This window comes from Colletotrichum aenigma (genome assembly GCF_013390185.1).
Source record: "Colletotrichum aenigma strain Cg56 chromosome Unknown KSG_Cg56_contig08, whole genome shotgun sequence".
Lineage (NCBI taxonomy): Eukaryota > Fungi > Ascomycota > Sordariomycetes > Glomerellales > Glomerellaceae > Colletotrichum > Colletotrichum aenigma.
In genome coordinates this window covers 3,289,134-3,314,409 of record NW_023500914.1, presented here as the reverse complement: position 1 = coordinate 3,314,409, position 25,276 = coordinate 3,289,134, and the positions used below count along the sequence as shown (strand labels likewise).

Genomic DNA, 25,276 nt, shown 5'->3' with positions numbered 1-25,276 from the left:
TGCCTACATGGCTGACACGGCATGCGCTGCTGTCAGCTGAGCTCACCGCAACTTGCCGGCTCTCTTCACCGTTGAAATACTATAGCAACAAACCCGATTCACGCACTTGCCATTTCTGCTACAGTGCTACGCGGCAATGCGTCCAGGTCCGAAGCGACCCACAGAGACGACTCGCGGTATCCATCGCTGGCAGACGTCGGAGACGATAGCTGATTTAGTGCCTCGATGTCTACCGCCCGCCGCTTGCTAAACTTAGCCACCCGACTTCCCCGGCGTTGCTCCAGCTCAGGCCCACCCAAGTTTGAAGACCTCACCCCTCGTGCGACCTTACTCAGTCAGCGCCGCCACTGCGAATTCCTCCTCCAACCTCGGTATCTTACGGAAGACAGTGCCCCAATCCGGGCTGAATCTTACAAGAACTACCTTTCGCTCCGTTCATATGCTTCCATGTTTTATACTTTGGTGCCATCTCAAGGTCGCAAAATTCTATTGCGAAAATGACCCAGAACCAGCATAATTGGCCGGGCCTAGACATTGCACACTGTGGTGCTGCTGAGTCGTCTTCGTCTCTGTCTCATCCACCTTGGAAACACGCTTCCTGATCCTCCCTGCCTGCCTAGGAATCCAGGAATCTCATACCGACTGTCTCCCGCTCCGATTCCTCACATTACTGGACCTCGCTTCACCCAGCCGAAGTAAGGGAACTTCACCAGCCTGATCAGCATATTGCGTGTCTCCATCCTACGCCGCTTTTTGATGGAGGACATGGAGGGGTCGTACAGTTCGCCGGCGCTCTGCGCTCCGCACTCGACACCAGAGATGCGGCCGCTTCACCGGCGTACCCATCCATCGGATCACCGCTCCTGAGGCGACCTAGGCGTTCTGATTGCCGCAGATCCGCTGCACTGGCCAGTAGGCGACTCCTGAGTCCAGACTGCGACGCCTTCAACCTTGGGGGTGCACCATTGAAGGCCGCTGTTCGTCATGTCTATACCTTTGATACGGTTTAGGGAGTACCAGCCATGAACTTTAAGAGCTGCCAATGATAAATGGAATGTGCCCGGCTAAATATGTACGGTGTACCTCCGATGGAACCACTGACATGCCGTCGAGACTTTGATCGACGGTCTATGTACTTATGTCAAGTTCGCCTCAACGTCTTGCGACGAGCTAAGACAAACTATAATTACATTAGTCGCCGTCGCCTTCATTGTCGCCTTTGCCCTCCTACCGAGTCCTATGTCGACACCTCAGGTAGTTGTGTGTACAGTCACGTAATAGCAGCCGACGCTCTCTCAATCTAAAAATCGGGCGTGGCACGCTGTTGGCGCGCCGTTCAATACGTCAATGTATCTTCTCCGTTCTGTCGTCTCCAAAAAAGAGCGAACGATGTGAGAAGGTCTAGCTGGTGGCAGAAGAGGACGACCTAACACAGAATTTCGGTACACCTTGATGAGTCGAAGGGATGGAATTCCGAGAACTCCTGTGTACTGCGTGCTTGTTTGACATTAAGGTCATGTTCAAGATACGACGACAACGATTATTTGCACCGACGCAACTGGCTGTAGCCTGTCTGCGAACCGAGGATGTGTCAAGTACCAAGTTTCCCCGCATACGCAGTACATTCATCCCAGAATCCCTTTTTGTGGTACCCACACCTGCTCGTCGCATATAACCATGTAGTGTCGGATTCGGATTCAATCTCATTCATCAATGTCCTTCAGGGCCGAGTGAGAGTGAAAGACCTTCGTCTGCCGCAGATGGCAGCGAGACGACCGAGGAGGAGAAGCTGAACAGGGTACGTAATTAGCTGTCGAAATCCGTCTCTCAGTACTAGTCGGGTATCGGCAAGGGGAGAACGAAGTACCTCCCTCCCTACCTAGTTCGAGAACAATGACGGAAGGCCAGACACCTTGATCGTCAATTTTCCCCGTGTTACCCCTGTTCATCGTCGTTTCAATGTAAGGAACGGAGGTACGTACAGTGAACTGTTCCCTCAGTCGCAAAAGACCCCTTATCTTCCAGACGTCCTCTGCCCGTTGCATGTACTTCTTGCGTGGCTTTCGACTTCCGTATTTTGTTCACAACCCTCAGTTCACAATCTTGCATCTGGAAACCTGTCACAAGACAGGATCCCAATTACCGTGAGCACCTTTGACAATGCCCTCAATGTCTGAAGTTACCCAGCCACCGTAAAAATCACCTGGCTGAGGCTCAACTAGTTCCCCATCTACAAAACAGTCCCACGGTCCTGCATAGAAAGACAAATATCCCTTGATTGCGTCGAACCCGGGCGTTGGGGAATTGTACGACCAGATGCGATTCGATACGACTTGTGGTTCCTGAACATTGGATGTTCTGGGTGCAGTAATTGCATAGTAAGTTGCAGCACCCTTCCACTCGCAGTATGTACTCCGTTGCGTCGGGGTGAGTGGGACATGAATGGAAGTGGATGGGAGATAGTATGCTGTCCGAGAATCAGTAACGGTTCGAAGATTTGTGAAGGTGGCACAGGAAAAACACACTGGGAGGATGGTGAGTCTCTAGCACCCAGTAGGCATCCTTGGTGTCTGCGATCATTTCGCCTTGCCAAGTAATTCGCAGGTGTTTTGACACCTTCTCCAGCAGTGGAGGTCGTGGAAATGATTGCACGTTCATTTTTAGTTTTGCAGCCATGGGATAATCGATTTACGGAATACGTTGATATGTCCCTCAGGGGTGGTTTTCTAGGGCTAACCTATATTTCTCTGTTCCCTTCACCACGCGGACGTCCGCATGAGAGCATCATAGATATCGTCTCATCCAATTTCCGGCAATACAGTTCGTCCGGTTTGAGGCGACCAGTCCAACAAACCACTGATGATGAGCCACAGGCGTGCTGGTGTCTAGGCTGGAAAGAGCCATGTGGCAGTGACTTGGGCTGGTGTTTCGCTTACTTAACACACTAGCACGGCTAGAAGCGTTACGTCATGCGCTATGGCTGGTCTGGGAGATGGCCCCGCCCGGCGCAGATGTCAGGCTGCCAGCTTGTGAACCGATACCAATCGCTATCTCGTGTCGCCTGCCGACAGTCATCTTCCCACACCTGACTGGCCGCCTGAATAACCGGCAAGACTTCCTGTGACACATATCCTCCACGTCCGAAGTTGACCATATTGTTCCCAGCCTGTACTTTTCATATTTCTTCCGTGACATCTGTCCTACCTGACTGCCATTAGGCAAACGATACTCTCAGAGCCGTAGCGTTGCGATAACCTCTCGTTAACCCCGCCACCACATACCCGATCCTGAACAGGCTCCAGACGACATCATGTCGAACCGTCAGCTGTCCCGAGACATGCAAGTAGAGTTCCAGGCGAGGGTACGTACGAGATACTGATTAGCCATCGTGCTGTGAGAAGTCAACTTTTCTATAATTACTGACAGGACTCTAGTTCCAAGCCAAGCAAGCCCGACGAGAAGCGCAGAAGGCCGCGAAGCAAGACCCAATCCTGAAGAAGCAAATCCAAGATGTTGGTCATCGCCAGACAGCGCGTCGCAATGTTGCTTTGAACCACGGCTAATGTTCGATCGGATAGCTGCTGAAGAAGGGTGAAACAGCAAAGGCATATCAGAAGGCTAAAATGCTTCTTTCTAAGCAAGCTTTAGCTCAGCAGATGGATCAAATGGCGGATATGGCCGAGCTCTCCGCCGCCCAAATCCAGGCCAATAACTCAATGAATCGCATGACGCACATGATGGGACAGTCGTCTCGTACCATGTCCCTCGCACAGAAGAACATGAACCCCGAGAAGGTATGTCGAGTCGATGCAACAACCACCGTAGTGATACCGTCGGCCTCTACTTACAGGCCATTCTCTATTTCAGACCCTTGTTACGTTGGAGCAGTTCAAACAGCAAAACGAAGAGTATGCCATGTCCAACGGCATTTATCAGGACGCCATTTCGCAATCTACCAGCGCCCAGGTATCCGAGGACGCGGTCCATGAGTTGCTAGGCAAGCTAGCTGATGATGCAGGCGTGCAGCTCAACGCTGAACTCAATAGCGCAACACCAGCCAAGGAGGAGCTTGTCGCTAGTGAGCCTACTGCGGAAGAGGAGGATGCCTTGCAACAAAGACTGCGGGCTTTGAGAGCATAGATTTGAATCGCACGCTGTCAAATTAAGCAGCCAAGGCTGGCACACTCATTAAGGATTTCGGGACTTTTTTAATCAGGCGTTTTTGGGGAGTTGGCACATGCGAGAAGAATACTGGAGGAATGAGCTCACGAACACAAAACGTCATGAGAAGGAGTCTTCTGTAGGAGGGCTCTGTGCCGCGGCAGCATGTTTGTGGTTTCAATCGAAAATCAGGCAAATCGTCGGCCAACGCGTATTATGATTAGACTTGAGGCATGTTGAACACTTTATTTTCTACATGTACAAACTGGCTACTGCTGTAATATCCCGCTTGATCATCTCCTGTGCAGTCTGCATCTTCTGATACAGTTCCGGATCGCCGATGATACGAGCAGCATTCTTCACCTCACGGCATGTCTCGTCAAGCCGCGTGATGGTTCGCACGATTGTGCCCTCAAGCACGTCTGTGAGGTCGGTGATGTTTTTGAAGCTCATGCCTCTCGCCCATTCATAGACCACCTCCATCAGACCGAATCTAGGACGAGATATGAAGTCATTGGAATCGTCCGCGGCTTGGATGACCTGGTACAGCGTTTGTACCTCGTTTACCTTCTCGCTGATAGCAATGATGGTGTCCTTGCCACGCTCAAGATTTCCGGTCAAATTTGGCTGTGAGTCAGTCTTCTCCTGAAACACGAAGGCAGAAAGCAAAGCTGCAATCTCAGCCGGCTCGTAGTCTGCGAGCACGTTGTCCAAAATCAGCTCCGTCAGGACGAGTTCATCGCCTGAATGGATTTCGCAAGCTACCTTGCCCTTGAGCTGAATCCTGGAACTCTCGTCGATGAATTGAAGTTGCTTCAACACCTGGATTCGTTGCTCATAGTCGGGAAGCAGCTGTAGATTCTGGTCCGACAGAGACTGGCGCAACTGAGAAATATGCTCCTTGATGAGCCACTGATCATGGCACATCGCGAACTGTTTGTTCATATAGCGTTAGCAGTCGCTCGTCGTCAATATGTCTTTGTAAAAAGATGTCACTTACATGCTTCAAGAACTGTCCACAGGATAGTGATGGAGACGACGATGCAGTGAGCTCAGCATCCTTTCGTTTCTTCATCATCTCCTGAAATTGCAGGTTTTTGATCTTGGAAAGGTCCATTTCATCCCACGGGTCGTCCCATGATCGACAGATCGAATGGAGTCTGTCCTTTGCCTTGATGTACTTCTCGCCACTCTGAAAGATCTCTGGCACGATACCCTTCGTCACGTACCTGGTGAGGCACTCTACATCGCCCAGGGGCACATGCAAGGTCTTAATGCGAATGTGCTTCTTCGCCTGTGGGAGCGGCGTAAGATATTTGCGAAAGGCCGGAATGAAGGGTAGAAGGTCGGTCGAGTCCCGAGTTTCCCTCATGAGTCTGATCTCGCATACATGCAGAGTCGGACTGCCCTGTGGGCCCTTGTTTGTTGCCCCGTCCGACAACAGAATGCCCGGTGTACGGATGCCATCTTTATTGTACACAATCAGGCGCGACTGGCTGAACATCTTGCGGCCGATAGGGATGCCAAGGAGGAACTTATACATTTCCTCGGTCAGCACTTTGTAGTCTTGACAGGCTTGGTGACAGTCGTCAATTGATGCGTCGCAGGTATTGCACGAGTCCCGCTTAATCTTGGCCAGATCGGCCTCCGAAACCTTGACGGCCTTCTCATGCTCCGGCAGCAGCTGTTGTGTGGCATGTTCTGAAAAGCTGCGCTTAATCATCTCTTCAATCTTGAGTGCCTCCACTCGCAACAAGTTGAGAATCATGTTGTAAGTGAGTCGAAATTGGGATCTTAGCTTCGATGGCTCTCCCAAGATCATCTTCTGGAGATCAACAACTGGGGGGGCCTCATCGCCACCTGGCGGAACGATGATAACTGAACCAACAGTGTCCAGGCCTCGGCGCCCTGCCCGACCAGCCATTTGCGTGTATTCGCCGGGAAGTAGGTTTCGGAACGAATGACCATCGTGTTTCCGATAGCCTGAAAAGACGACAGTTCGAGTTGGCAAGTTAAGACCCATGGCAAATGTTTCCGTTGCAAATAGCACTTTAACGAGAGTTTGAGCGAAGAGAATCTCGACAATCTCTTTGACAATGGGTAGAAGGCCTCCGTGGTGGACTGCAATACCCCTCGACAAGAGTTCCCTCAGTCTGGTTATTTGAGGGAGGACTCGGTCTTCGGGCTTCAATCTGGCGATTGACTTCTCAATAGTCATATGAATCGCACTCTTCTCGGCGGCGGTGCAGAAGTCCTGGTTGCTAAGTGCATCGGCATTTTCCTCGCACCGTTTCTTCGAGAAGACGAAGATACAGCCAGGTAGCAAATTGGACTTCTTGAGGAATTGCACAAGATGAACCCAGAGATTCTTGTCCTGAGCAGCCGATGTGAAGCCGCCTTGACGACCAGTCCGTCCTAGGTGGCCTGGGGCATGGCTGGCACGTGGTGGTCCGCCACGCCCTCTTTGCTGGCCTCCACCACCCCGAGGTCCGCCGCGCTGCCCGCCGCGCTGTGCTCCACCTCTCTGGCCTCCTCTCTGGCCAGCAACACCGCCCCCACGCGCCGAGTTGGTCGTTTCCGGGGCCTTCGGCTTGTCCTTGCCTTGAATGGCCTGGTTGGCTTCCTTCCACCCTTTTTCGACGAATTTCTTGTCGGAGTCCACAATTTTGTGTATGTTTTTGCCAGCCCAGAGGTAATGCTCAAGTGGAATAGGGCGCTTTGGGGTGGAGATGACGTAGATGTCTTTCTGCTTTGTCCTTCCAACCCAAGAAGCGAACTCGTAAGTGTTGGGTACAGTAGCAGATAACAGGATCAGCGTGACGTGCTCTGGAAGCATAATAATGACCTCCTCCCAGACTACACCGCGTTCAAAATCATTGACGTAGTGCACCTCATCAAAGATAACGAACTCAACGTCCCGTATCAAATCTGCCCCTCTATAGAGCATACTGCGCAGAATCTCCGTAGTCATGATCAGACAGCTTGCCTCTGGGTTGATTTGGACGTCGCCGGTCAGGATTCCCACCTCATCGAATGTTTGGCGGAAGTCCCGGAACTTTTGGTTGCTCAAAGCCTTGATGGGTGAGGTATAGATGGCCTTCGTCATGTGCTTTGCAGCGAGGGCGATGGCATACTCAGCGACGACAGTCTTGCCCGCTGAAGTATGTGCAGCGACAAAGACAGAATCGCCGTTTTCGAGATGATAGATGGCTTCCTTTTGAAAAGTGTCGAGCTCGAAGGGCCAGTCTCTTGCCATGTCGGGCACCAGCTCCCTGAAATTTGGGATCTCTCTCTTGATGTCGACCATATGGGCCCATTCTCGTCCAGCCTTCCTAGCACTTGACGCTGTAAGGGTACCGTGTGGCTCCAAAGCCGGGAACTCAACAGGCAAGATAGCATCGATGTCCTCGCCGTCTTCCTCGTCGGACTCAGGATCCCTTTCGCCATTTGTTTGAGCTTCGCTTGCCGGCTCTTCGACTTCCGGCGCCTCCTCAGGCTCTTGGTCCAGCTCTTGCTCCACTGCCCTGGCCTCATCCTCGTTAGTCTTTTTCATGCTGACGTCAATACCGCGATTGAGGCCGGGAGCAACTTCGAGCAGCCCGCCCTCGCCAAGTTTGATTACTCTCTCGAGTCTGTTCGAGGGTGCTGCATCGTCACCCACGCCAGCTCGATGGACCTGGTCCTCGAGAGCGGCCGTGGCCTCGATGCCCTCCAAACCGCCGGGAGCAAAAGGGAAAAAGCCAGCGGCACCTCGTACGAAGTCAGCTCTGCTGGCTGGCTTGCGCAGGAATGAAGTAGAGTTCTTCGCCGTGGCACTGTTAGCAGGGACAGTCACATTTTTGTAGCCTGTCACTCTGCCCTCTAGACCATGCCTCTGAAATCGTGTGACGGTTCGGGTCTGAGGTTGACCAATCTTGAACAGCTCATTGTAGTCCACGGGGCAGTCCCAGCGTCTAGAGAGATCAAGTTAGCAACAAGAAAGAGACGATGACCAATGGTTAGACTTTACTGTTGGAGTCGGTTGAGCCAAATTGGTGAGAATTCTGTGGTAGGCGTAAGGAACTTGTCCTCAAGGTGTGTCCTGAGTTCCAACACATTCTGTTTGACTCGTTTGCGTGGTCGCTGCTCAAACAGAATATCGTCGATGTTGAAGGCGTCGTCTTCAAGAGATAGACCCTGAGTGGCCTTAGCCAGATCAGAAGCCATCTTGAATGACCGTTCAACGCACAAACAAAATGTCTTTGCACTGGTGTGTGGGTGATATGAAGTTGTGGTGGAGATGCAATTGGGTAAAGTACCTAGCCCGAGCTCCCTGGTAATGCAGACTGCCTTAGTACGCTTAGGGCAGGTGGGGTTGGTGAAGGCGCGTGGGGCGGTCGCTAGGTGCTGCGCCCACGGCGAGGGCCGTCTTGAACCTCATCTCTTGATTACAGCAAAACAATAGCGAGATGGATTGGGTGCGCGCTTGCTGACATTTTGTCTTTTCGGGACATGTAGACGACAAGCAATGAGACTACAGGTACTGGACTCAAGTTATGCAGCACGTCGGGCAAGCCATGCCTTGATGAACCGAATAAGGCAGCCTGGCCGACGCGTGTGTTACCGAGCCCAATAACGATGGCTAGCTTTGCGGAGACTTTGGCTCCCGACATACACCTCACAAGAGCCTCCATCATTCCCGCTCACCATCATACATATGCGGCGCTGTTCTATCAGATCGCACAAAGCCTCGCCCATTTAGTGAGTTCCTGGAGGGACAAATCACCGACGAGCGTCTAGCTTTTGCACTCACAACCTAGAATCCAGAGCAGTTACTGACCGATCCCCGCTGGACACATGGCTGGGCCTTCCGTCAATGCGCCCACAATTCCTGCCCGCAAATGCACAGCCAGGCAGTCTGGCCAAGCCAATTGTCTACAGGTGATCCTTCACGACTAGTTGCGCTCTCAGGGTATGAGATGTATATATGACAACTGAGCAACATACAAGTACAAGCTTCCCCCGAGTCTATCAAGCTCAACATCCCATTATGAACTGCGTCCCATCTCGGGAAGCATCGCATCAAGTAGCATACCGGCACCCACGCCTTCATTCATTTCGTATGATTCCTCAGAGACGCAGCATCTTTGCGACGTAGTCCTCGATGATCTGCTCGGTAGGGAAGCTCATCTCCTCGAGACCCTGGGCGTAGGGCGTAGGAACATCGGCACCAGTAACTCTCTGAGCAGGGGCGTCGAGGTAGTCGAAGGCATATTCCATGGTCAGGGCCAGAATCTCGGAGCCAACGCCAAAGGCGGGGAAGCCAGACTCCACCGAGAGAAGGCGATGAGTCTTCTTCACAGACTTTACGATAGATTCAACGTCCAAGGGCTTGATGGAGCGCAGGTTGATGACCTCGACCTCAACACCATACTTCTTCTTCAGGTTCTCGGCTGCAACCAAGGTTTGGCCAACGCAGCGCGAAAGAGTGACAATGGTCAGGTCCTTGCCAGAACGCTCGACCTTGGCCTTGCCGAAGGGGAGAACAAAGTCGTCCTTCTGGGCAGCCTCTGACATGGGAAAGGTCTGGCCGTACATGAGCTCGTTCTCGAGGACGACCACAGGGTTGGGGTCGCGGATGGCGGCCTTCAAAAGACCCTTGGCGTCCTCGGCGCTCCACGGGGAAACAACCTTCAGGCCGGGGATGCTGCCGTACCACGCAGAGTAGTCCTGTGAGTGCTGAGCAGCGACACCGGCGGCAAAGCCGTTGGGCCCACGGAACGTGATGTTGCAGGGCTGAATACCACCCGACATGTAAAGGGTCTTGGCGGCAGAGTTGACAATCTGGTCGATGGCTTGCATAGCGAAGTTGAAGGTCATGAACTCGCACTGTTGGGAGGGAACACAAGTTAGAGATAAGAGTTCGGGTCTTGAAGGAGGCACTCTCGTCAAGGATGCAACAGCCAACCATCGACTCAATCAACAGGAAGAAAAAAATAACTACATACCACAGGGTGCAGTCCACTCAGAGCAGCGCCAACAGCGAGACCGCAGAAACCACTCTCAGTGATGGGCGTATCAATGACACGCTTATCTCCGAAACGATCCAAGAGACCCTTTGTAACCTTGTACGCGCCATTGTACTGAGCGACCTCCTCGCCAAGGACGAAGACCTTGTCGTTGGATTCGAGCTCCTCGGCGAGGGCCTCGTTCAGGGCCTCACGAACAGTGTAGTCCTTGGTTCCCTTGGCATCGGCATACGTCCTTGTCTGAACGGCGAAGGCCGCGGGTCGGCTGGCGAACTGGGAAATGGGAGAGGAGCGCAGAGCAGCAGCTCTGGACGAGGCCGCCAGGCGAGCTGCGGGACGGAGAAATCGGGACATGGCGAATTGAGTTTTCGGCGTGCGGGTTGATTTGAGGCGCGGATGTCGCAAGTGGGAAACCGGTATTCCCAGATCAAAATTCCAGTTGCAATTTCAGAAAAGAGCAAGTAGGCGACAGTCAACGGCCGCAAGTACGGGGGTACTGATGGCCAACGACGAAGGTTGAAATGTGGGCGTCGGAGGGAGAGGGATGGGAGTGTGACCGGAGCTGTCGAGGGATTTCGCAGCTTTTTTTTTTTTTTTTTTAACTTAGCTCTATGGGCGTTGAGTCCGTTGAATTGCGGCGAGCTGCCAAACAACAGCGTTGGGGAGGCCCTGGACGTGGAGCTATCCCGTATCTGGACTAGCGCTCTCCCTGCGCATTAGATAATCGGTCGCGCCTTTTTTGTCGGCCAATCAAGCATTTGGCTAGGGAGCCACCTATCCATTCTCTACACCACAAAGCAGGTCCGATTGAATCCTGACGAGCTCCAGTTCGAGCTCCAACAGTATTACGACCGCTGCCACCCGTTTCCATCCGAACTGCGAGTGAGATGGCGGGACACATTTAGAGCGGTGGTCTGCGCTGGGTCCACCTGTCGGACTTTGTTAGTCCCGACTGAGTTCTCATCGGACATAGCTTTCGAGTGTTTCAATGTGGCGGGTGGTGGCTAGTTAGGTACGTCACGGCCCATCACAACGGATCGGTGCTGGCATTGTCATTGTCGAACTATTCCGATAATACCTCAACGTGACGAAGTCTTGCCCTAGAATCACGAGTGAGTCAAGATATTCATAGAAGCTTGTCCCCTGCTTGGTTACTTGGGTTGAAATTTGCATCTTTCAAATTGCGTGTCGCACAACATCCTAGAGATCGGAGGCAGCACGACTGAGTGTAAGTGCTTCATATTATGAATGATTTCTCTTCGTAATTACAATTATGCTACGTGTGGTGATATAATGTACTCTCATACAATGAGTTGCAATGTCATGACCTCTGCTCTTCCCATTCATTTAATTCCTTCTTTCGTTTTGCGATAAGTATTCTATATCGCCAGCTCTTCAGTTGGCAGGCTTCTTGCCAACCATGAGATACATGGGGGTGAATAGGTGATCCTTTCCACCTGCAACCAAGCAGTCAGCTGCCACCGCCAAACTGTTCGCCGTCTTCATGGTACCGGCAGGGGCAAGCTTGATAGCCTCCAAACCTCCAATGAGGTTGTGCATAATGGTTCGTCCCCACTTCGTCATCCGCACGATGGTGAAGATGTCAAAGACAGACTGGATGTATCGCACGTCACCAGACAGGGGCCAGTACCACGGCATGGGGTCGGGCCTGTCGGCAAGATCCTCGTGATGGAGCATCTCAAAGCCTGCGGCCTTCATGGCAGCCAGACCCTCCGAGACCTTGCACATGTTAGAGATACCATCGCCCTGCTCGATACCAAGTCGGATTTCGCGATGCTCCAGGTTATCATTGTCGTATTTGTCCGTCATTAACCACTCGTATACGCCAAAGACGCCGCCGGGCTTAAGAACGCGAAAGATTTCGCTGTAAATACCCTCCAGGCTAGGAGCGTGAACCGTGGCTTCGATAGCGTAGACGGCGTCGAACGAGTTGTCTGGGAAAGACATTTGCTGAGAGCGGACGGTTAGTTGATCCAGTTAATGAGGATTGGAAATAAGGGTAGTACGACTAACCATAAAGTCTCCCTTGACGAACTTCAGTTGGCTCGCCAGACCTTCCTTGGTGGCGTAGTGGGTTGCTCGGTCGATCTGGTAGTCGTTGTTGTTCAGACCGGTGACGTGGCAGCCGGTGAACTTGGCGATTTCGCGCGCAGGTCCACCAACACCACATCCAACATCAAGAACCTTCATGCCCTCCTTGATGCCGATCTGGTGGGCGAGGTAGTGCTCATGACGAGCAATCGCCTGGTAGAAGGGCTCGCCGTGAGAGAAGCGGCAAAAGTGGAAGGATTGGCCCCAACCATACTCATAGAGGTCGGTTGCAAGGTTGTAGTAGCTGAAAAATGGCGAGAGTTAGGCGGCGTCATGATTTGGAAGGCATGTAGGCATGTGAGCATCGTGAACGTACTGTCTGGTCAAAGTCGCGTACTCGGCTGTTCTAGACTAAAGGAGAGTGGCTGGTCAGTCTATGCTTAATCGCAACGTCCGGGCGTGGGAACTCGACATACGGCTCGCTCCTCAGCGGTCTCGTCCTTAGCGGCCTTGTTGTCCCAGTGCTTGAAATACTCGTCGACAGCAGCCTGCTTGGCATCGCGGCCCTTGCTGAACATGGCAGCAAGACCACCAGTCGCCTTTGCACTGTCACCGTGGAGGGCCTTGTTGAATTGGGCATCGCGAGCGTGATCCTCGCGCTCGAGATTGTTGCTCGTTGAGGAAACCATGACGGATGTTGAGGTTTACGTAGGAGAAGCTAGATGCAATCAATAGACTGTGAAGCGACGAAATTCCGACACAGTTGAGAACTCAGTAGGAGGATGGAAGAGAGAGCAAGAGAGTGAGAGAGCCAGGATTCAGTAGCTTCGCATAAATGGGTGAGCGGGGGGTTTGGGCTTTTTCTCTCTCTTTTTTTTTTCCCCCCCCCCTTGTCGGCTGGAAAAGGAGAGCGGCGGGCGAGTCGAGGCTGGCATGGGAGATTGTTTCTCTCTGTTTTGGCCATGTAAATTTCACTTCCGCGCCCACGCCCACCAACACTGTGACCGCCTTGGTAGGTCAGGTAAGGTAAAGTGGTAAGGTACATGTGTACAGCAGCGAGATACGGCAAGTTGCAAGGTACATTGCCGGGGGGAGGGTCCCACTTGACCGACTAGCAGCAGCATCCGGATGGCCCTCTAAACATTTAGTATAGATGCTCTCAATACCTCATTGCTAAGAAGAGAGTGCGTCTCCTGCCACCCAGGAGACTACTACTACTAGGTTACGTGAAAGTATAGGTGAGGTGTTGATGCAAGGGTCCCCATCTAACAGACGCCTAACATCCAACCACGTACCACGAATTATTTGGTGCTGTCTGGACCAAGTTTCCCGGCAATTGACCAATAAACATTGAACATGAGTGTGTTTTGTACCTACCTTAGCAGTACTGCTTCACATTGGTTCAGCAGGCGATGGATTCACGGTGTGACGGGCAGTAAATGCATGCCGGCTCGGACAATAGAGCAGGGACCCGGGGTTGGCCTGTTCAAGCCGAATACGAACTCGAAGCCTCATCTCACGACAGGAGGGTGGCCATGCCGCCACGTCGCGCTGGCATGTGCCAGCCACTTCCTCTAAATTGTCCATGGCCTCCTCTCTGCTCTTAGCCTGCCCGAAGTTTGATCTCGTTGTCCATGGGGTTCAGAATTATGCAGGCTCCCGAGCATGCAGAATGAGCCGCTAGGGTCAGTTAAAGCCGGCACGTTCAAGTGCTTGACGCGGCGCTTCCAAGCGGTAAACATAAGAGCATGCCATCCACCTTGTTTCGTCTTCGTTAGAACTGATATCGAAAGTCGCAAGTCTGAGGATGGGACCGGTCAATAAGCAGTGAAAAGCACATGATCTGAACGGTGCATCAAGTCGCAGGTTCGTCCACTTACCACGTACCTGACTTGCATGCTGTGCAGCAGTGCTGGGAATTGCAGCAATTGTCACATAAAGGGGGCAAAGACAATGCTAGGTCCCAGACCACCAGTGACAGACGCAACCGATGCAGAGACCGTCCCGACTTACAGCTCGGCGTATGTATTTCACGATCTAGGCGTCGAACAGCTTTTTCAGCGAAGGTCGCAGCAGAAAGCCACAGCGCCTTTTCAGAACGTACTAAAGATAATTACAAGCATGCTCACAGCAACGACATGGTAGGCGCTTCTTTCGCGACCCGAAATTGTGGTTCTATTTCTTCAGGCACAAAAAAAAAGACTAGATCTGAAAAGCTAAGGCGTAAACGTGTTCCACGATAATGTTTAAACCGTCGCTACGGAGTCACTAGATGATTTGGCAGGTCACGTGCTTTTGGTTGATAAGATATCAGAGTGAGCGTCACTGGGGTATCCTTGCCTCAGGTACCTCCCGAGTTCCGTTCCCCTGCCGCATAACAACTTCTGCCGCCTCGCTCGCCGCCACAATCAGGATTTCTACGACATCCCCCCATCGGCAACAAAAACGGCAACAAAAGCCAAACGCTGGCCCGTACCCGAATCGTCCTCGATCGACCGCGCGAAGGTCGCGCTTCTAAGGTGCCATGCCACCTCAAATCAAGCAGGACCTAAATCGATCCGGTTGGGAGTCAACAGACTTCCCCTCCGTATGCGAGAACTGCCTGCCAGAGAACCCTTACGTCAAAATGCTCAAGGAGGATTATGGTGCGGAATGCAAATTGGTAAGATACTTTTCACACCCATTTTCGACATGATTTGCTAAATTTATTTCGTGTCACAGTGCACAAGACCATTCACGGTGTTTAGCTGGAGCGCCGATCGAGCCCACGGCCGGAAGAAACGAACGAATATCTGCCTTACATGCGCACGCTTGAAGAATTGCTGCCAAGCATGTATGCTCGACCTGTCTTTCGGCCTCCCCATCGTCGTTCGCGATGCTGCTCTGAAAATGGTAGCCCCAGGCCCATCCTCCGATATCAACCGCGAATACTTCGCGCAAAACAACGAGCGTGCCATTGAGGAAGGCCGCGCCGGGGTGGAGGAGTATGAGAAGACCGACGACAAGGCCCGAGAGCTTTTAAGGAGGTTAGCTGCCAGCAAGCCTTATTTTCGAAAGGGCCGACCGGTGGATGGCTTGGACGGCGAACCGCAGTTGAGTTCGGCTTCTGCGTCCGGATCGGGTCCCGGTCCAAGAGAAGGGTTTGGAGGCAACCCCGCCGTGGGCGCTGGAGTTGGTGGCCCTGGACCGATTCGAACTAGAGACTCCAGAGCCGCCGCGGCCACGGGCGCCCGTCCCGTCAGAGCCAAGCAGACCTTCCCTAGTGCAGCGCAGCTGCCGCCGGGACCCCAAGACTACATGCCGCCGGCTGATCAGAACATCATGTCTCTTTTCGTGACCGGAGTGGAAGATGACCTGCCTGAGCACAAGATTCGCGATTTCTTCAAAGTCCATGGCAAAATCAAGAGTCTGGTCTGTTCACACATGTCACACTGCGCATTCGTCAACTACGAGACAAGAGAGGCTGCAGAAAAGGCAGCGGCGACGTGCCAGGGTCGGGCTGTCATCGCTGGCTGCCCTCTGCGTGTTCGATGGGGTGTTCCCAAGGCTCTTGGCACAATGGACAAGGAGCAGCGAACCCAGATGCTCATGGATGCTCGCCTGCGACAAGGTCGTTCGCGCGGGGGCGGCCAGCCCGGGCGGAAACAAATCACAGATAGGTCTGGTGCTGGAGACACTGCCCAGCCAGCAGCTTCAGCTGTCGTTGCGCCGCCGCCGGGTGCAGACGATGGCCCTCGATATGCAAGTCTTCAGGGCGATTAGAAAGGGATCATTTTGGTAATGAAGAATTCTATCGGAGTCTGGGAGTCTGCGTTCGGGAACACTCTTGCGGCGGCCTTGGGGATTCAATCGAGGCGGATTTACACCATTAACCAGGGTATCATTGTCTACTTTACAAAATTACATGCACCCCTCTATACACGTGAATCATTGTCTCTTAGTTGCAGCCACATCTGCCCGCCTGACTGCCACCGGCCGTCTTAACGGAATCGTTGTCACCACGTTCAGTGTCTTCGTGAATCCGCAGCTCTGAGAGAATGAGAAAGTCATTAATGCGCTGGGAACAGAAAATGGCTTGAGACTCGCATCACGTACTGTATACACGGGCTTCGTCTTGCTTCCCCTGGACGATATTTTGTCTAAGGATCTTCGCGATATCCTCAGCTTTCTCAATAGCCTGTCTTAGGGAAGGATCTGAAGGCGCCAGGGAGGCTTGGTCGCGGAAACCCTGGCGGATTTGTTGTCTTGCGGCGGTGAGAACGCGGTCGTCCCCTGTAGTTTCAAACATCAGTGGGTTTCTGTATCTAGCGGGAAGACCGTTTCCGTACCCTTGAAGGCGATTCTCGCAGCGCGCCAGAGATGTCGATATGCCGGAACGGACATGATGGTTTCCACGTCAATGGGAACGAGGGATCGGCCCGCTTCGGTCAGAAAGTTGTGATTGCAATAGGTATTCTGGCTCTTTCGGTGTCAAGGATATCAAGTCTGACTTTCTCCAATTACAAAGGAAACCGCAGGCGAAAGGCACAGATTCTTGATTGTGATACCACAACAACCTCCGTCATCAGTAAGCGTATGAGAAGAAATTAAAGGCTGCTGCTGGAGGCGCTAGGTCCACGCCCGTCCCGTCGGTGCACTGACACCTCACCCCTCCACGTTATTTTTTATTTTTATTTTTTTGGAGAGGGGGGGGGAAAAAAAGCCCCACGCTATTGAATTTTCCCTCCAAGCGACGACATCCCATCAACTTCTCCTTCCACGACACCTACGGTTGAGCCTCTCGAGTCTCAAAAATCGACGGAATGGCTTCCGCTTCCATTGTCGCGCATTCTCTTCCGGCCCTCCCTGAGGGCTGGTCGGCTGAGAAGGACTTCAAGTCCGTTGGTTCAGTCTCCGCTGCCACTCAGCGCAGCCTTGAGCCTGTCGGCCCTCACTTCCTGGCTCATGCCCGCCGCGCCCGCCACAAGCGCACTTTCTCCGAGGACGACCGTATCCAGGCTCAAGAGGCCGCTAAAAAGGTCGAGAACGATGACGACAGCGACATTAGCGAGCCGGAGGACCCGATGCTCCTCCAACGCGATGCCAAGGACTGGAAGGTGGGTGGCTTGGCCTACTCGTGGACTCATGCATGTACGGAATGATCGCTGACATGGTTTGCCTCTACAGAATCAAGATCACTACGAAGTTCTCGGCATTACCAAGTACCGCTGGAAGGCTACGGAGGATCAGATCAAGCGCGCCCATCGCAAGAAGGTCCTTAAGCACCACCCTGATAAGAAGGCTGCTGCCGGTGTCGTCGACGATGACAACTTCTTCAAGTGCATTCAGAAGGCGACTGAAGTACTTCTTGACCCTGTCAAGCGTCGCCAGTTCGACTCGGTTGACGAGAAGGCCGATGTCGACCCTCCCACCAAAAAGCAGCTTGCCAAGGGCAACTTCTACAAGCTTTGGGGCAATGTCTTCAAGTCCGAGTCACGTTTCTCTACAATCCAACCTGTTCCCACATTCGGCGATGACAAGTCTACCAAGGACGAAGTCGAGGAGTTTTACAACTTCTGGTACAATTTCGAGAGCTGGAGGACGTTTGAGTACTTGGATGAGGATGTCCCCGATGACAACGAAAACAGAGATCAGAAACGTCACACTGAGCGCAAGAATGCCAACGCCCGCAAGAAGAAGAAGGCTGAGGACAATGCTCGTCTCCGCAAGCTGCTTGACGACTGTTCTGCCGGCGACGAGCGAATTAAGCGTTTCAGACAGGAAGCCAACGCTGCGAAAAACAAGAAGAGACTTGACAAGGAGGCGGCCGAGAAAAAGGCTGTGGAGGATGCGCGCCTGAAGAAGGAGGCTGAAGAGAAGGCGGCCAAGGAGGCCGAGGAGAAGGCCAAGCAGGACCGCGAAGCGTCCAAGAAAGCCAAGGAGGCTGCCAAGAGCGCTCTCAAGAAGAACAAGCGTGCTCTCAAGGGTTCCGTCAAGGAGGCGAACTACTTCGTGCCGGGCGAGGCCTCGCCTGCGACGATCGATAACGTCTTGGGTGACGTTGAACTTGTCCAGGGCAAAATTGATACCGATGAGATTGCAGCCCTGGCCAACAAGCTCAATGGCCTCAAGGTTGCCGATGAGATCAAGAGCGTTTGGAGCGAGGAGGTCAAGAGACTTGTTAGTGCTGGAAAGCTTAAGGATGGTGATGCCAAGACCCTGGCCTGGTAGAATGGCGGGCTGAGGAAGTCATAGAAGAAGATGACGGACGGGGTATGACCAGTATTAAAACATCTTATGATGGGAGACCGGCGGCGAAAAACACAGTTAGACGAAATAGGGTCGACGAATGATAAGCATCTTTCAACACACTTGGCCTTGAATGTGGAGCTTTGTTACCGGTGTGTGGAAAGTCAGCGTGGTACATACAGGCTCGTTGTGCTGCGAACCAAGAGCTACAATGGCATCGTTCCTTCCTGTTGGCCTTGAGCTGTAACAAGGGGGGGATTATCCTGGCTGGACTTTCAAATAAAGGGAAAGCAACATTCGGGCTAGGCAGATGGAAGCATAGGAGACTCACACAGCCAGGCATTGTTTTCTTCCTTTTGTTTCCTCAACTGCTTCCTTGATTGTCTCCGTTCTCTTTTTTGCCCTTGGCCTTCGTGGTTCCCTTTTGCCTTCCGTCTCATCATCACTCTCACTTGCAATGTTCGCACATCCCTCGAGAAGTTATGACATATAACGAGGAAGAGAGCTACTGGCGCCTTCCGCAACCTTCAGCTCAGGCCTTCTTCACTTTTCTGCTTCCTAACCTCTCCCACCTTCACCCTTCCCACTGCTTTCACCATTGACAGCTTCCATATTTTTCTCCTATCCAGGTCAACACAACAACAAAACTAACAACAGCACCGCACGATAAAAAGACCCCCGCCATGGCTCAAAATCAATATGCGGAACTCGACCCCAACTCAGCGCCTCAAGTCGTGGTACACGATGCTCCCGAGGTCATGCAGATGGGCAACCTCGGAACTGGCAACGACGGCGTCGTTGAACCGGCCTGGGACAATTCAGTAGCCCAACCGCCCCAGGACAATCCAGGAGCCCTAAAGGCCTTCTGCCAAAGCCTAGCCCGTCACAAGAAGATCCTAATCTCCATCGTCGCCTTGCTACTGTTGGCCACTGTCCTTCCTGTCGTCATTATGAAGGCCATTCTGAGGGCACAATGGCCTCCGCCGAATTCTCCGGGCAGCGGAAGCACGCCGACGACTTTCACATCCGAAATTTCGTCCTCCACCCCCCTCCCAACACCCTCCTCTACTCTCGTCCCAGTAAGTCAGCCACCTCCCCTCTGCGGGCCCGCCTATGTTGGCTCCGTACTCATGCCATCATCATTCAGTTGCTAATCAGTACGGCAGGCCCCTGAATGCAACTCATCCAAGTTCCTTCGCGACGTTAATTGGATAGGCATCGACAACGGCGTCGGTTGGAACTTTACGTTGACCTCAGCCCAGAGCCCCCAGGACTGTTGCGCCGTTTGTCACCAGAGTGTTCCAGAGGGATGCAACGGCTGGCTCTACGTCAAAACGAACACGAATACCCCAGCATGCAACATCATACCCGGCTTTTCTGGTCCAAACAAAACCAAGTCTTGTCCTTCAGGACGTCCAAGTCTCGTCTTCAGCAACAACGGAGATTTGCCTCCAGGCCAAGGAGGACTAGGACCTTGTGCCGACGAGGTCCGTAACTGACTGACAGACATGTTGGAGACGAGGCTTACAGCAAGAATGATGGGGAAAGAGGGCCAACGATATCATTCAGCTTCATCTTGTAGATAGCTGCCCATTTACGAAAAGGTTTCGGGTCTTCGGTGTGAGACAGGGTTTATAGAACACGGATGCTAGGAATAGCCTTTCGAGTAAGCAGTAATGAGAACCATTCCAACTGATCCAAGACGGTGGTGTGACGACAGCTACTCGCATCCGGACCACACAGCACCTCCGGGCGGGTCTTCAGACGGGTGTCCTCCTTGGTATATGCCGATCTGGAAATACACGAAGGTTGCATTAGCCGTGCCGGATCCCTCCATCACAACCTGCGCACAGTCGACGTAGAATTGAAGGGTATTGGCTTGGCAGAGGGCGAGCAGTTCGTATAGAGGGAGGTATTTTCTAGGCTTGAGGTTACTGGGTATCTTGTTCGACCACTTGAGCTGCTTGAGCACGATGGCTGTCCCCCAATTTTCGCTGTTGAGATTACTGTCCCAGAGACCCATTTGATCGATCTTGAACCAAGTCTGCTTGTCACCTCTGCAACTCTTGAAATTGCTACCTCAATCACACAACCAGACCATCACAAGACCCTGAGCATGAGTCCACTGCTTCCAATTAGCTGTAATGTTGGTGCCTGATTTCAAGGTTCCCGTCGGGTCTGCTGAGTTGCCGCCGTTGCAGCGCTTTGTATATCATTGACGTTCATCGTAGGGTTATGATCGGGCTGTGGTCGTAAAATTAGCCAGTAACACCACCGGTCTTTCTATGGGGGACATAGGTTTTAAATGCCCATTGCCATTAGATCTTCGGCAGAGATGTCGCTGGAGAAAAGCCCTCATACCCTGCCCGGGTAAACCTTTCCATCAATGGTGTAGTTCGTGACTGCACCATGGCATGAGACAGTGGGTGTCAGCCACAGCAAAGGAACCACGATTTCGACGCGCATGATGCAAGCTATGGTTATACACGACTTGAAGTCACGAGGATAACGATGGTGAGGTTTTCTGCGTTCGAGTGCAAGAACCACGGACTTTTTTAATAGACAAGATGCCATTGCTGAGCGACATCACGAGCGACATCTCCCCCTCATCTTTCATAATGTTTCTGGTGCTTTTTACCGGCTTTTTTATACAATGACCCTTTTGCTTGGAAAACTGTTCCGCTGATATATGAAGTTGATATCGAACCAGCCAGTGACAGGCACCGGCAGAAGAGGAGGAGTTTTGTCGTCCAGACGGAGTATTAATCCATCCTGATCAGCACTCGTGACCTACCTACCCTTGCCATTGTTTTCAATTGTTGTTATTTGTATTCGACCGCATCACAAAGCTCTAACACATATTGCGGCCCAGATGATCTAACGATGGCAGACCGGTGAGTCGCTGCTAGGAGAAGATATTGAAGGAACGTAGCATTGCCAGCAGGTATCAATCTACTTCAAATCGGGAAGTCTTCGTTACTCGATGCTTGAGCCGCCGCATGATGATAGAACCACTAAGGCTTGCCTTGAAAAGTGAAGTAAAAGAAAGTACGTGTGCCCTTCAACATAGCTAAACCCAGTGCGCAACCCACCTCCTCGACTGTGTACGGGCCAGTCTTTTACTTGTTCTCGGCCACGAACACGGGTGGTTGGAGCATCGCCATGATTGACTTACACATTTAGAAGCCATCTCCAGCCATATTTGCTTGTCGTCACAGGGTTTAGCGCCACCCCGAGATATAATTTCACCCGGAATGACTTCGATATATTGTCGATGAGGAAGTCAAAGTTTCGCCCGCTGTTGAACTTTCAACGCCAGCCCGAGGCCACAAGGTGTTCCGCAAGAAGCTCAGATGCCCGCTCATCGACTATAAAGACTGTTCACGATTCCAGGTATCTTGCCTCGATTCTTTCACTCAGCAGGATTGTCTCATCCCAAGAAAACAATCATCTGATCACCGTCTATCCTCACAGAAATATTTGACCTTTCAACCAAATCCCGGTAACCTAATCAACATGAAGTTCTCCATCGTCGCCTTTATTGCCGTTGCCGCCGGCATCGCCACGGCTCAATCATTGAACGATGCCCCTGCTTGCGCGAGGCCTTGCGTTCAAAACGAGTCCAAAATCAGCAAATGTCCCGTCACCCCCCCCAAGTGTCTCTGCGCGAAGGCGGATAAGGAACGTCTTGTGAAGTGCATTAGACAGAATTGCAGCAAGGAAGAGGTGAAGAAGTGCCTTGGACTCGCCGTGCAGGCCTGTCACGAGTAGAGGAACCGGTGTCATTGCTTGGGGGAGGTATCTGAAATCTCGTCATCAGACTGACTGCCTCGCCTTGAAGCCGAGGATGCTGCGACGTCTTGTCTTCCTTAGTCGCACGTTCTCCATGGTACGTATACAATCACTTGAAATAGATGAGAAGCTCATTGAGTTAATTACAGACGGAGCTGCGGGATATTTGCAGCGCTCTGGGGGCTGATCCTAGGGTTATTGATTGAAGGCAAATGGTCCGAGGGATCCAAGAGGCAGGCCGAGGGCCGTGGAGGCTGCAGTGGTAAATGCAGACTTCGTCTTGTTGTATTCTTTCCAAAACCAATCGAAGCTCTTGCCCCAAGTCCTTATTTCGGGCCCATTCAGTGCCGTGATTCTATTGAAACTTAAATCCAAATACCACAAAGTACTCTCTGCAGAGTTATCGAACCAGCATATGAGGCCGCTTCATAGCCTTAGTGTTCACCTCACGTGCTTATTTACACCACGGGGACAGGGCAATGCATCCGTTGGTGCTTCCTTTCGGTGTTCACCCATCAGCAAAGGGGGATTTTGTCCAATAGGTCGTCATAGAGTTTTCCGACCCAGCCTGTTGTAAGTCCTCCCCTAGCAACGATTCCCAAACCGCCAGCGGCCCAGACAACAAAAGCGCCAAAAGTAGCACCGTGAAGGCCCCACCATACCATCCTCCTTCGTTGTCTTGTCTTTTTATCAATCGCTTTTGAGCCGCTGCCGCTCCAGCCCATGGCTGTCGGGGCATACCCCAGCCACTTTGCTGCCCCCCAGACCATGTGACCACACCCTACAAGCAGAAGCCCTGTGTAAGCTAGCCATGACAATGTCGGATGGCGGGCAAAGCCATGTGCGACAAATGCCAGACCAATGTTTGAGCTGTCGCCCTCGACCTGGAGGGGCAGTACACGATTTACGCCAACATGAGCGGCCAGAAATACCGCGAATGCATAGCCTGACGCCGAAATGTAGCTCAAAGGAGGCCATATGCGCGCCGCCGAGCCCGAGCTGTTGTAAGCTGTCGTCCGAGACGTCTTGCCAGTTTGGGCCCGATACAATGCATACATGCCAGGAGTGTTTCCTCCATAGCGGTGTAAGTTCTGGGAACGCCGGGCGAAACGGAGAGCGATGCCAGACGCAACGTGGGCGACAATTGGTAAGGCGACGAGCAGGGGCTCTGTTAGAGAAGTCTGATAAATCTCCCGGGATTGCAGCAGATAAGTCTCAGAAGCAACAACGGAGCGCGCAACCAGGGGAATGATGGAAGTGTTGGCAAGATGTATGGAGGTGAAGATTGGCACCAAGTAAGAGGAAAACTTTTGAATGCGTGTAACTGGACAGAAAAGCGGTTAGCATTCGCGAGATAGCACATGACAACAGGCAGTAAGTTTCGTCAGAAGCAAGGACATACGGTAAAAAATGGTCCCATGTCCACTGCCACTCAAACCTGGGGCAGACGAAGTGGATTTTAACGAGGAAACGCTGTTCTCAAGAGCATCTTCAGGAAGAGGAGGCAAGTCCTTGTCGGTATCCGCCGGTGGTGTTTCTATGGGGGATGGATCTAGATGAAGAAGCGATATCAGGGTCTCTTCGGACGCCTTAGACCGAAGCGACCTTGAATCCATGGCGGCGATGGTAGGGATGCCGCCCGCCAATTGCCACAGCAAGGCGCAGGCAATGAATGAGGTGCTGGAAGCCAAGAGACGTGGTCGTGGCAGATGCACCGAATGGCGGGCTGCTAGAGGGGACGAGACGAGTCAACTACGAGGTTGTGCAGTGGCCAAGCTGTGTAAGAGGTGCCGTGCTGCCCAATTTCGGAACCTCGCCTCCAAGTCAAGTCACCTTACCCAGACAGTATCGGACCAAAGAAGCTGGAGAGAGAAGAGTAGAAGCGTCCCGTCCTGCCTGGCTGACTATTTCTCGGCGCGTCATAGGTTGCAGGGATCCAGGCTGGTGGGGTCGCATGGCTCCATCCGGGGACACTGGAGCCGCACTGCATTTCCACGTCCGGTGCACGGGCAACTTGCACAGTTGAGTTAGGTAGGTACGTATTTCGTACGGATACCTTAGGTGGTAAAGTCACCTACCTTACCTTACCTTACCTTATTAAACGGCCCCCTTCGCACAGCGCTTGGCTCGACGCGCTTTGGTCGTCACTTACCTTACCAGCAAACAGCTCATCAACGCATACACCACACGTATTTCAGCCATCGTCTGATCGCACGCAAACAAAATTTTGCAACGGACTCGCTGCCGCCATGCCTCCTGTCAGTGAACTGCGCGAAGTTCCGAAAATATCGATATAGTCGTGACTAACCCACACCTTCCTGCAGCGACATCAGACATTGCCTCCGGCCCAGACATCTTCTGCGCGCGAAGCTCTTCAATCTTTCTACTGCAGCCTCTGTTCCAAAGGCTACTCCCGCATGAACGACTATGAGGCGCACCTTAGCAGCTATGATCACAGCCACAAACAGCGGCTCAAAGACATGAAAGCCATGGTGCGCGACCCGACTGCCGGAGCCAGAGCTCGCAAGGCCGAGGCCAAGGCTGATGGGCTTGTCAGCATCAAGCTGGCATCGGCCGAGCAACCAACACCAGCAACCACAACGGGGGGTTTCAAAAAAGGGGGGTTCAAGAAGTCAGGCTTTAAGTCGGCTTTCACACCCATCGATACGTCCGCCGTGGTGGGGCAGGACTCTCCAAAGTCAAAATTGGACCAACCTGTTCAGGCAGGCAGGCTTTGCCGGGAACAAGACTTTGAGTATGAGAGCCAAACAGATGAAGAAGGCTACCAGCCATACGACCCAAGGCGCCCGACGGACTGAACTCTGAGGTGCGCACCACACAAGACTGGCTCCGTACCGGGCCGGCTCTCGTCAACGACCTGTTCCGCATGTGCTGCAAGACCACGCCATGAGACCGGCAACGGGCTTGATTCGTCATCGTCACACGATTTGCCAAAGGTTACCAAGTCTCGAGACATTACCGACAGAGACTCAGAGGGAAAATCTTCGCGCGAAGCACCGTTCTTCTCAGGCCCC

The 25,276-nt window shown here is 52.6% G+C and overlaps 9 protein-coding genes across 9 annotated transcripts; 3 read left to right on the top strand and 6 right to left on the bottom strand.

Annotated features, from left to right (window-relative positions):
- Positions 1 to 1,703: 1,703 nt before the first annotated feature.
- On the bottom strand, positions 1,704 to 2,580 carry CGCA056_v012368 (uncharacterized protein; the record flags this gene model as incomplete). The annotated part of the gene is made up of 5 exons (XM_037327612.1): positions 1,704 to 1,789; positions 1,880 to 1,912; positions 1,983 to 2,084; positions 2,144 to 2,467; positions 2,526 to 2,580. The coding sequence occupies 5 exons, from the start codon at positions 2,578 to 2,580 to the stop codon at positions 1,704 to 1,706; spliced, it is 600 nt and encodes a 199-aa protein (XP_037174657.1).
- Positions 2,581 to 3,310: 730 nt separating this feature from the next.
- DID2 (Vacuolar protein-sorting-associated protein 46) lies at positions 3,311 to 4,140 on the top strand (the record flags this gene model as incomplete). The annotated part of the gene is made up of 4 exons (XM_037327611.1): positions 3,311 to 3,361; positions 3,435 to 3,512; positions 3,579 to 3,794; positions 3,868 to 4,140. 4 exons carry the CDS (start codon positions 3,311 to 3,313, stop codon positions 4,138 to 4,140), a joined length of 618 nt encoding a protein of 205 aa, XP_037174320.1.
- A 273-nt stretch (positions 4,141 to 4,413) lies between these two features.
- CGCA056_v012366 (putative ATP-dependent RNA helicase) lies at positions 4,414 to 8,367 on the bottom strand (the record flags this gene model as incomplete). Its single annotated transcript, XM_037327610.1, has 3 exons — positions 4,414 to 5,094; positions 5,162 to 8,114; positions 8,171 to 8,367. 3 exons carry the CDS (start codon positions 8,365 to 8,367, stop codon positions 4,414 to 4,416), a joined length of 3,831 nt encoding a protein of 1,276 aa, XP_037174213.1.
- Positions 8,368 to 9,270: 903 nt separating this feature from the next.
- Positions 9,271 to 10,523, bottom strand: CGCA056_v012365 (Pyruvate dehydrogenase E1 component subunit beta; the record flags this gene model as incomplete). Its single annotated transcript, XM_037327609.1, has 2 exons — positions 9,271 to 10,029; positions 10,149 to 10,523. 2 exons carry the CDS (start codon positions 10,521 to 10,523, stop codon positions 9,271 to 9,273), a joined length of 1,134 nt encoding a protein of 377 aa, XP_037174210.1.
- Positions 10,524 to 11,564: 1,041 nt separating this feature from the next.
- On the bottom strand, positions 11,565 to 12,910 carry erg-4-0 (Sterol 24-C-methyltransferase erg-4; the record flags this gene model as incomplete). The annotated part of the gene is made up of 4 exons (XM_037327608.1): positions 11,565 to 12,140; positions 12,204 to 12,525; positions 12,598 to 12,632; positions 12,698 to 12,910. 4 exons carry the CDS (start codon positions 12,908 to 12,910, stop codon positions 11,565 to 11,567), a joined length of 1,146 nt encoding a protein of 381 aa, XP_037174211.1.
- A 1,835-nt stretch (positions 12,911 to 14,745) lies between these two features.
- slt-11 (Pre-mRNA-splicing factor slt-11) lies at positions 14,746 to 15,983 on the top strand (the record flags this gene model as incomplete). The annotated part of the gene is made up of 2 exons (XM_037327607.1): positions 14,746 to 14,883; positions 14,943 to 15,983. 2 exons carry the CDS (start codon positions 14,746 to 14,748, stop codon positions 15,981 to 15,983), a joined length of 1,179 nt encoding a protein of 392 aa, XP_037174208.1.
- Positions 15,984 to 16,158: 175 nt separating this feature from the next.
- CGCA056_v012362 (Mitochondrial zinc maintenance protein 1) lies at positions 16,159 to 16,604 on the bottom strand (the record flags this gene model as incomplete). Its single annotated transcript, XM_037327606.1, has 3 exons — positions 16,159 to 16,250; positions 16,317 to 16,493; positions 16,550 to 16,604. The coding sequence occupies 3 exons, from the start codon at positions 16,602 to 16,604 to the stop codon at positions 16,159 to 16,161; spliced, it is 324 nt and encodes a 107-aa protein (XP_037174209.1).
- A 419-nt stretch (positions 16,605 to 17,023) lies between these two features.
- zuo1 (Zuotin) lies at positions 17,024 to 18,431 on the top strand (the record flags this gene model as incomplete). Its single annotated transcript, XM_037327605.1, has 2 exons — positions 17,024 to 17,317; positions 17,388 to 18,431. 2 exons carry the CDS (start codon positions 17,024 to 17,026, stop codon positions 18,429 to 18,431), a joined length of 1,338 nt encoding a protein of 445 aa, XP_037174652.1.
- A 4,325-nt stretch (positions 18,432 to 22,756) lies between these two features.
- Positions 22,757 to 23,857, bottom strand: CGCA056_v012360 (uncharacterized protein; the record flags this gene model as incomplete). The annotated part of the gene is made up of 2 exons (XM_037327604.1): positions 22,757 to 23,565; positions 23,644 to 23,857. The coding sequence occupies 2 exons, from the start codon at positions 23,855 to 23,857 to the stop codon at positions 22,757 to 22,759; spliced, it is 1,023 nt and encodes a 340-aa protein (XP_037174032.1).
- Between the last annotated feature and the right edge of the window lie 1,419 nt (positions 23,858 to 25,276).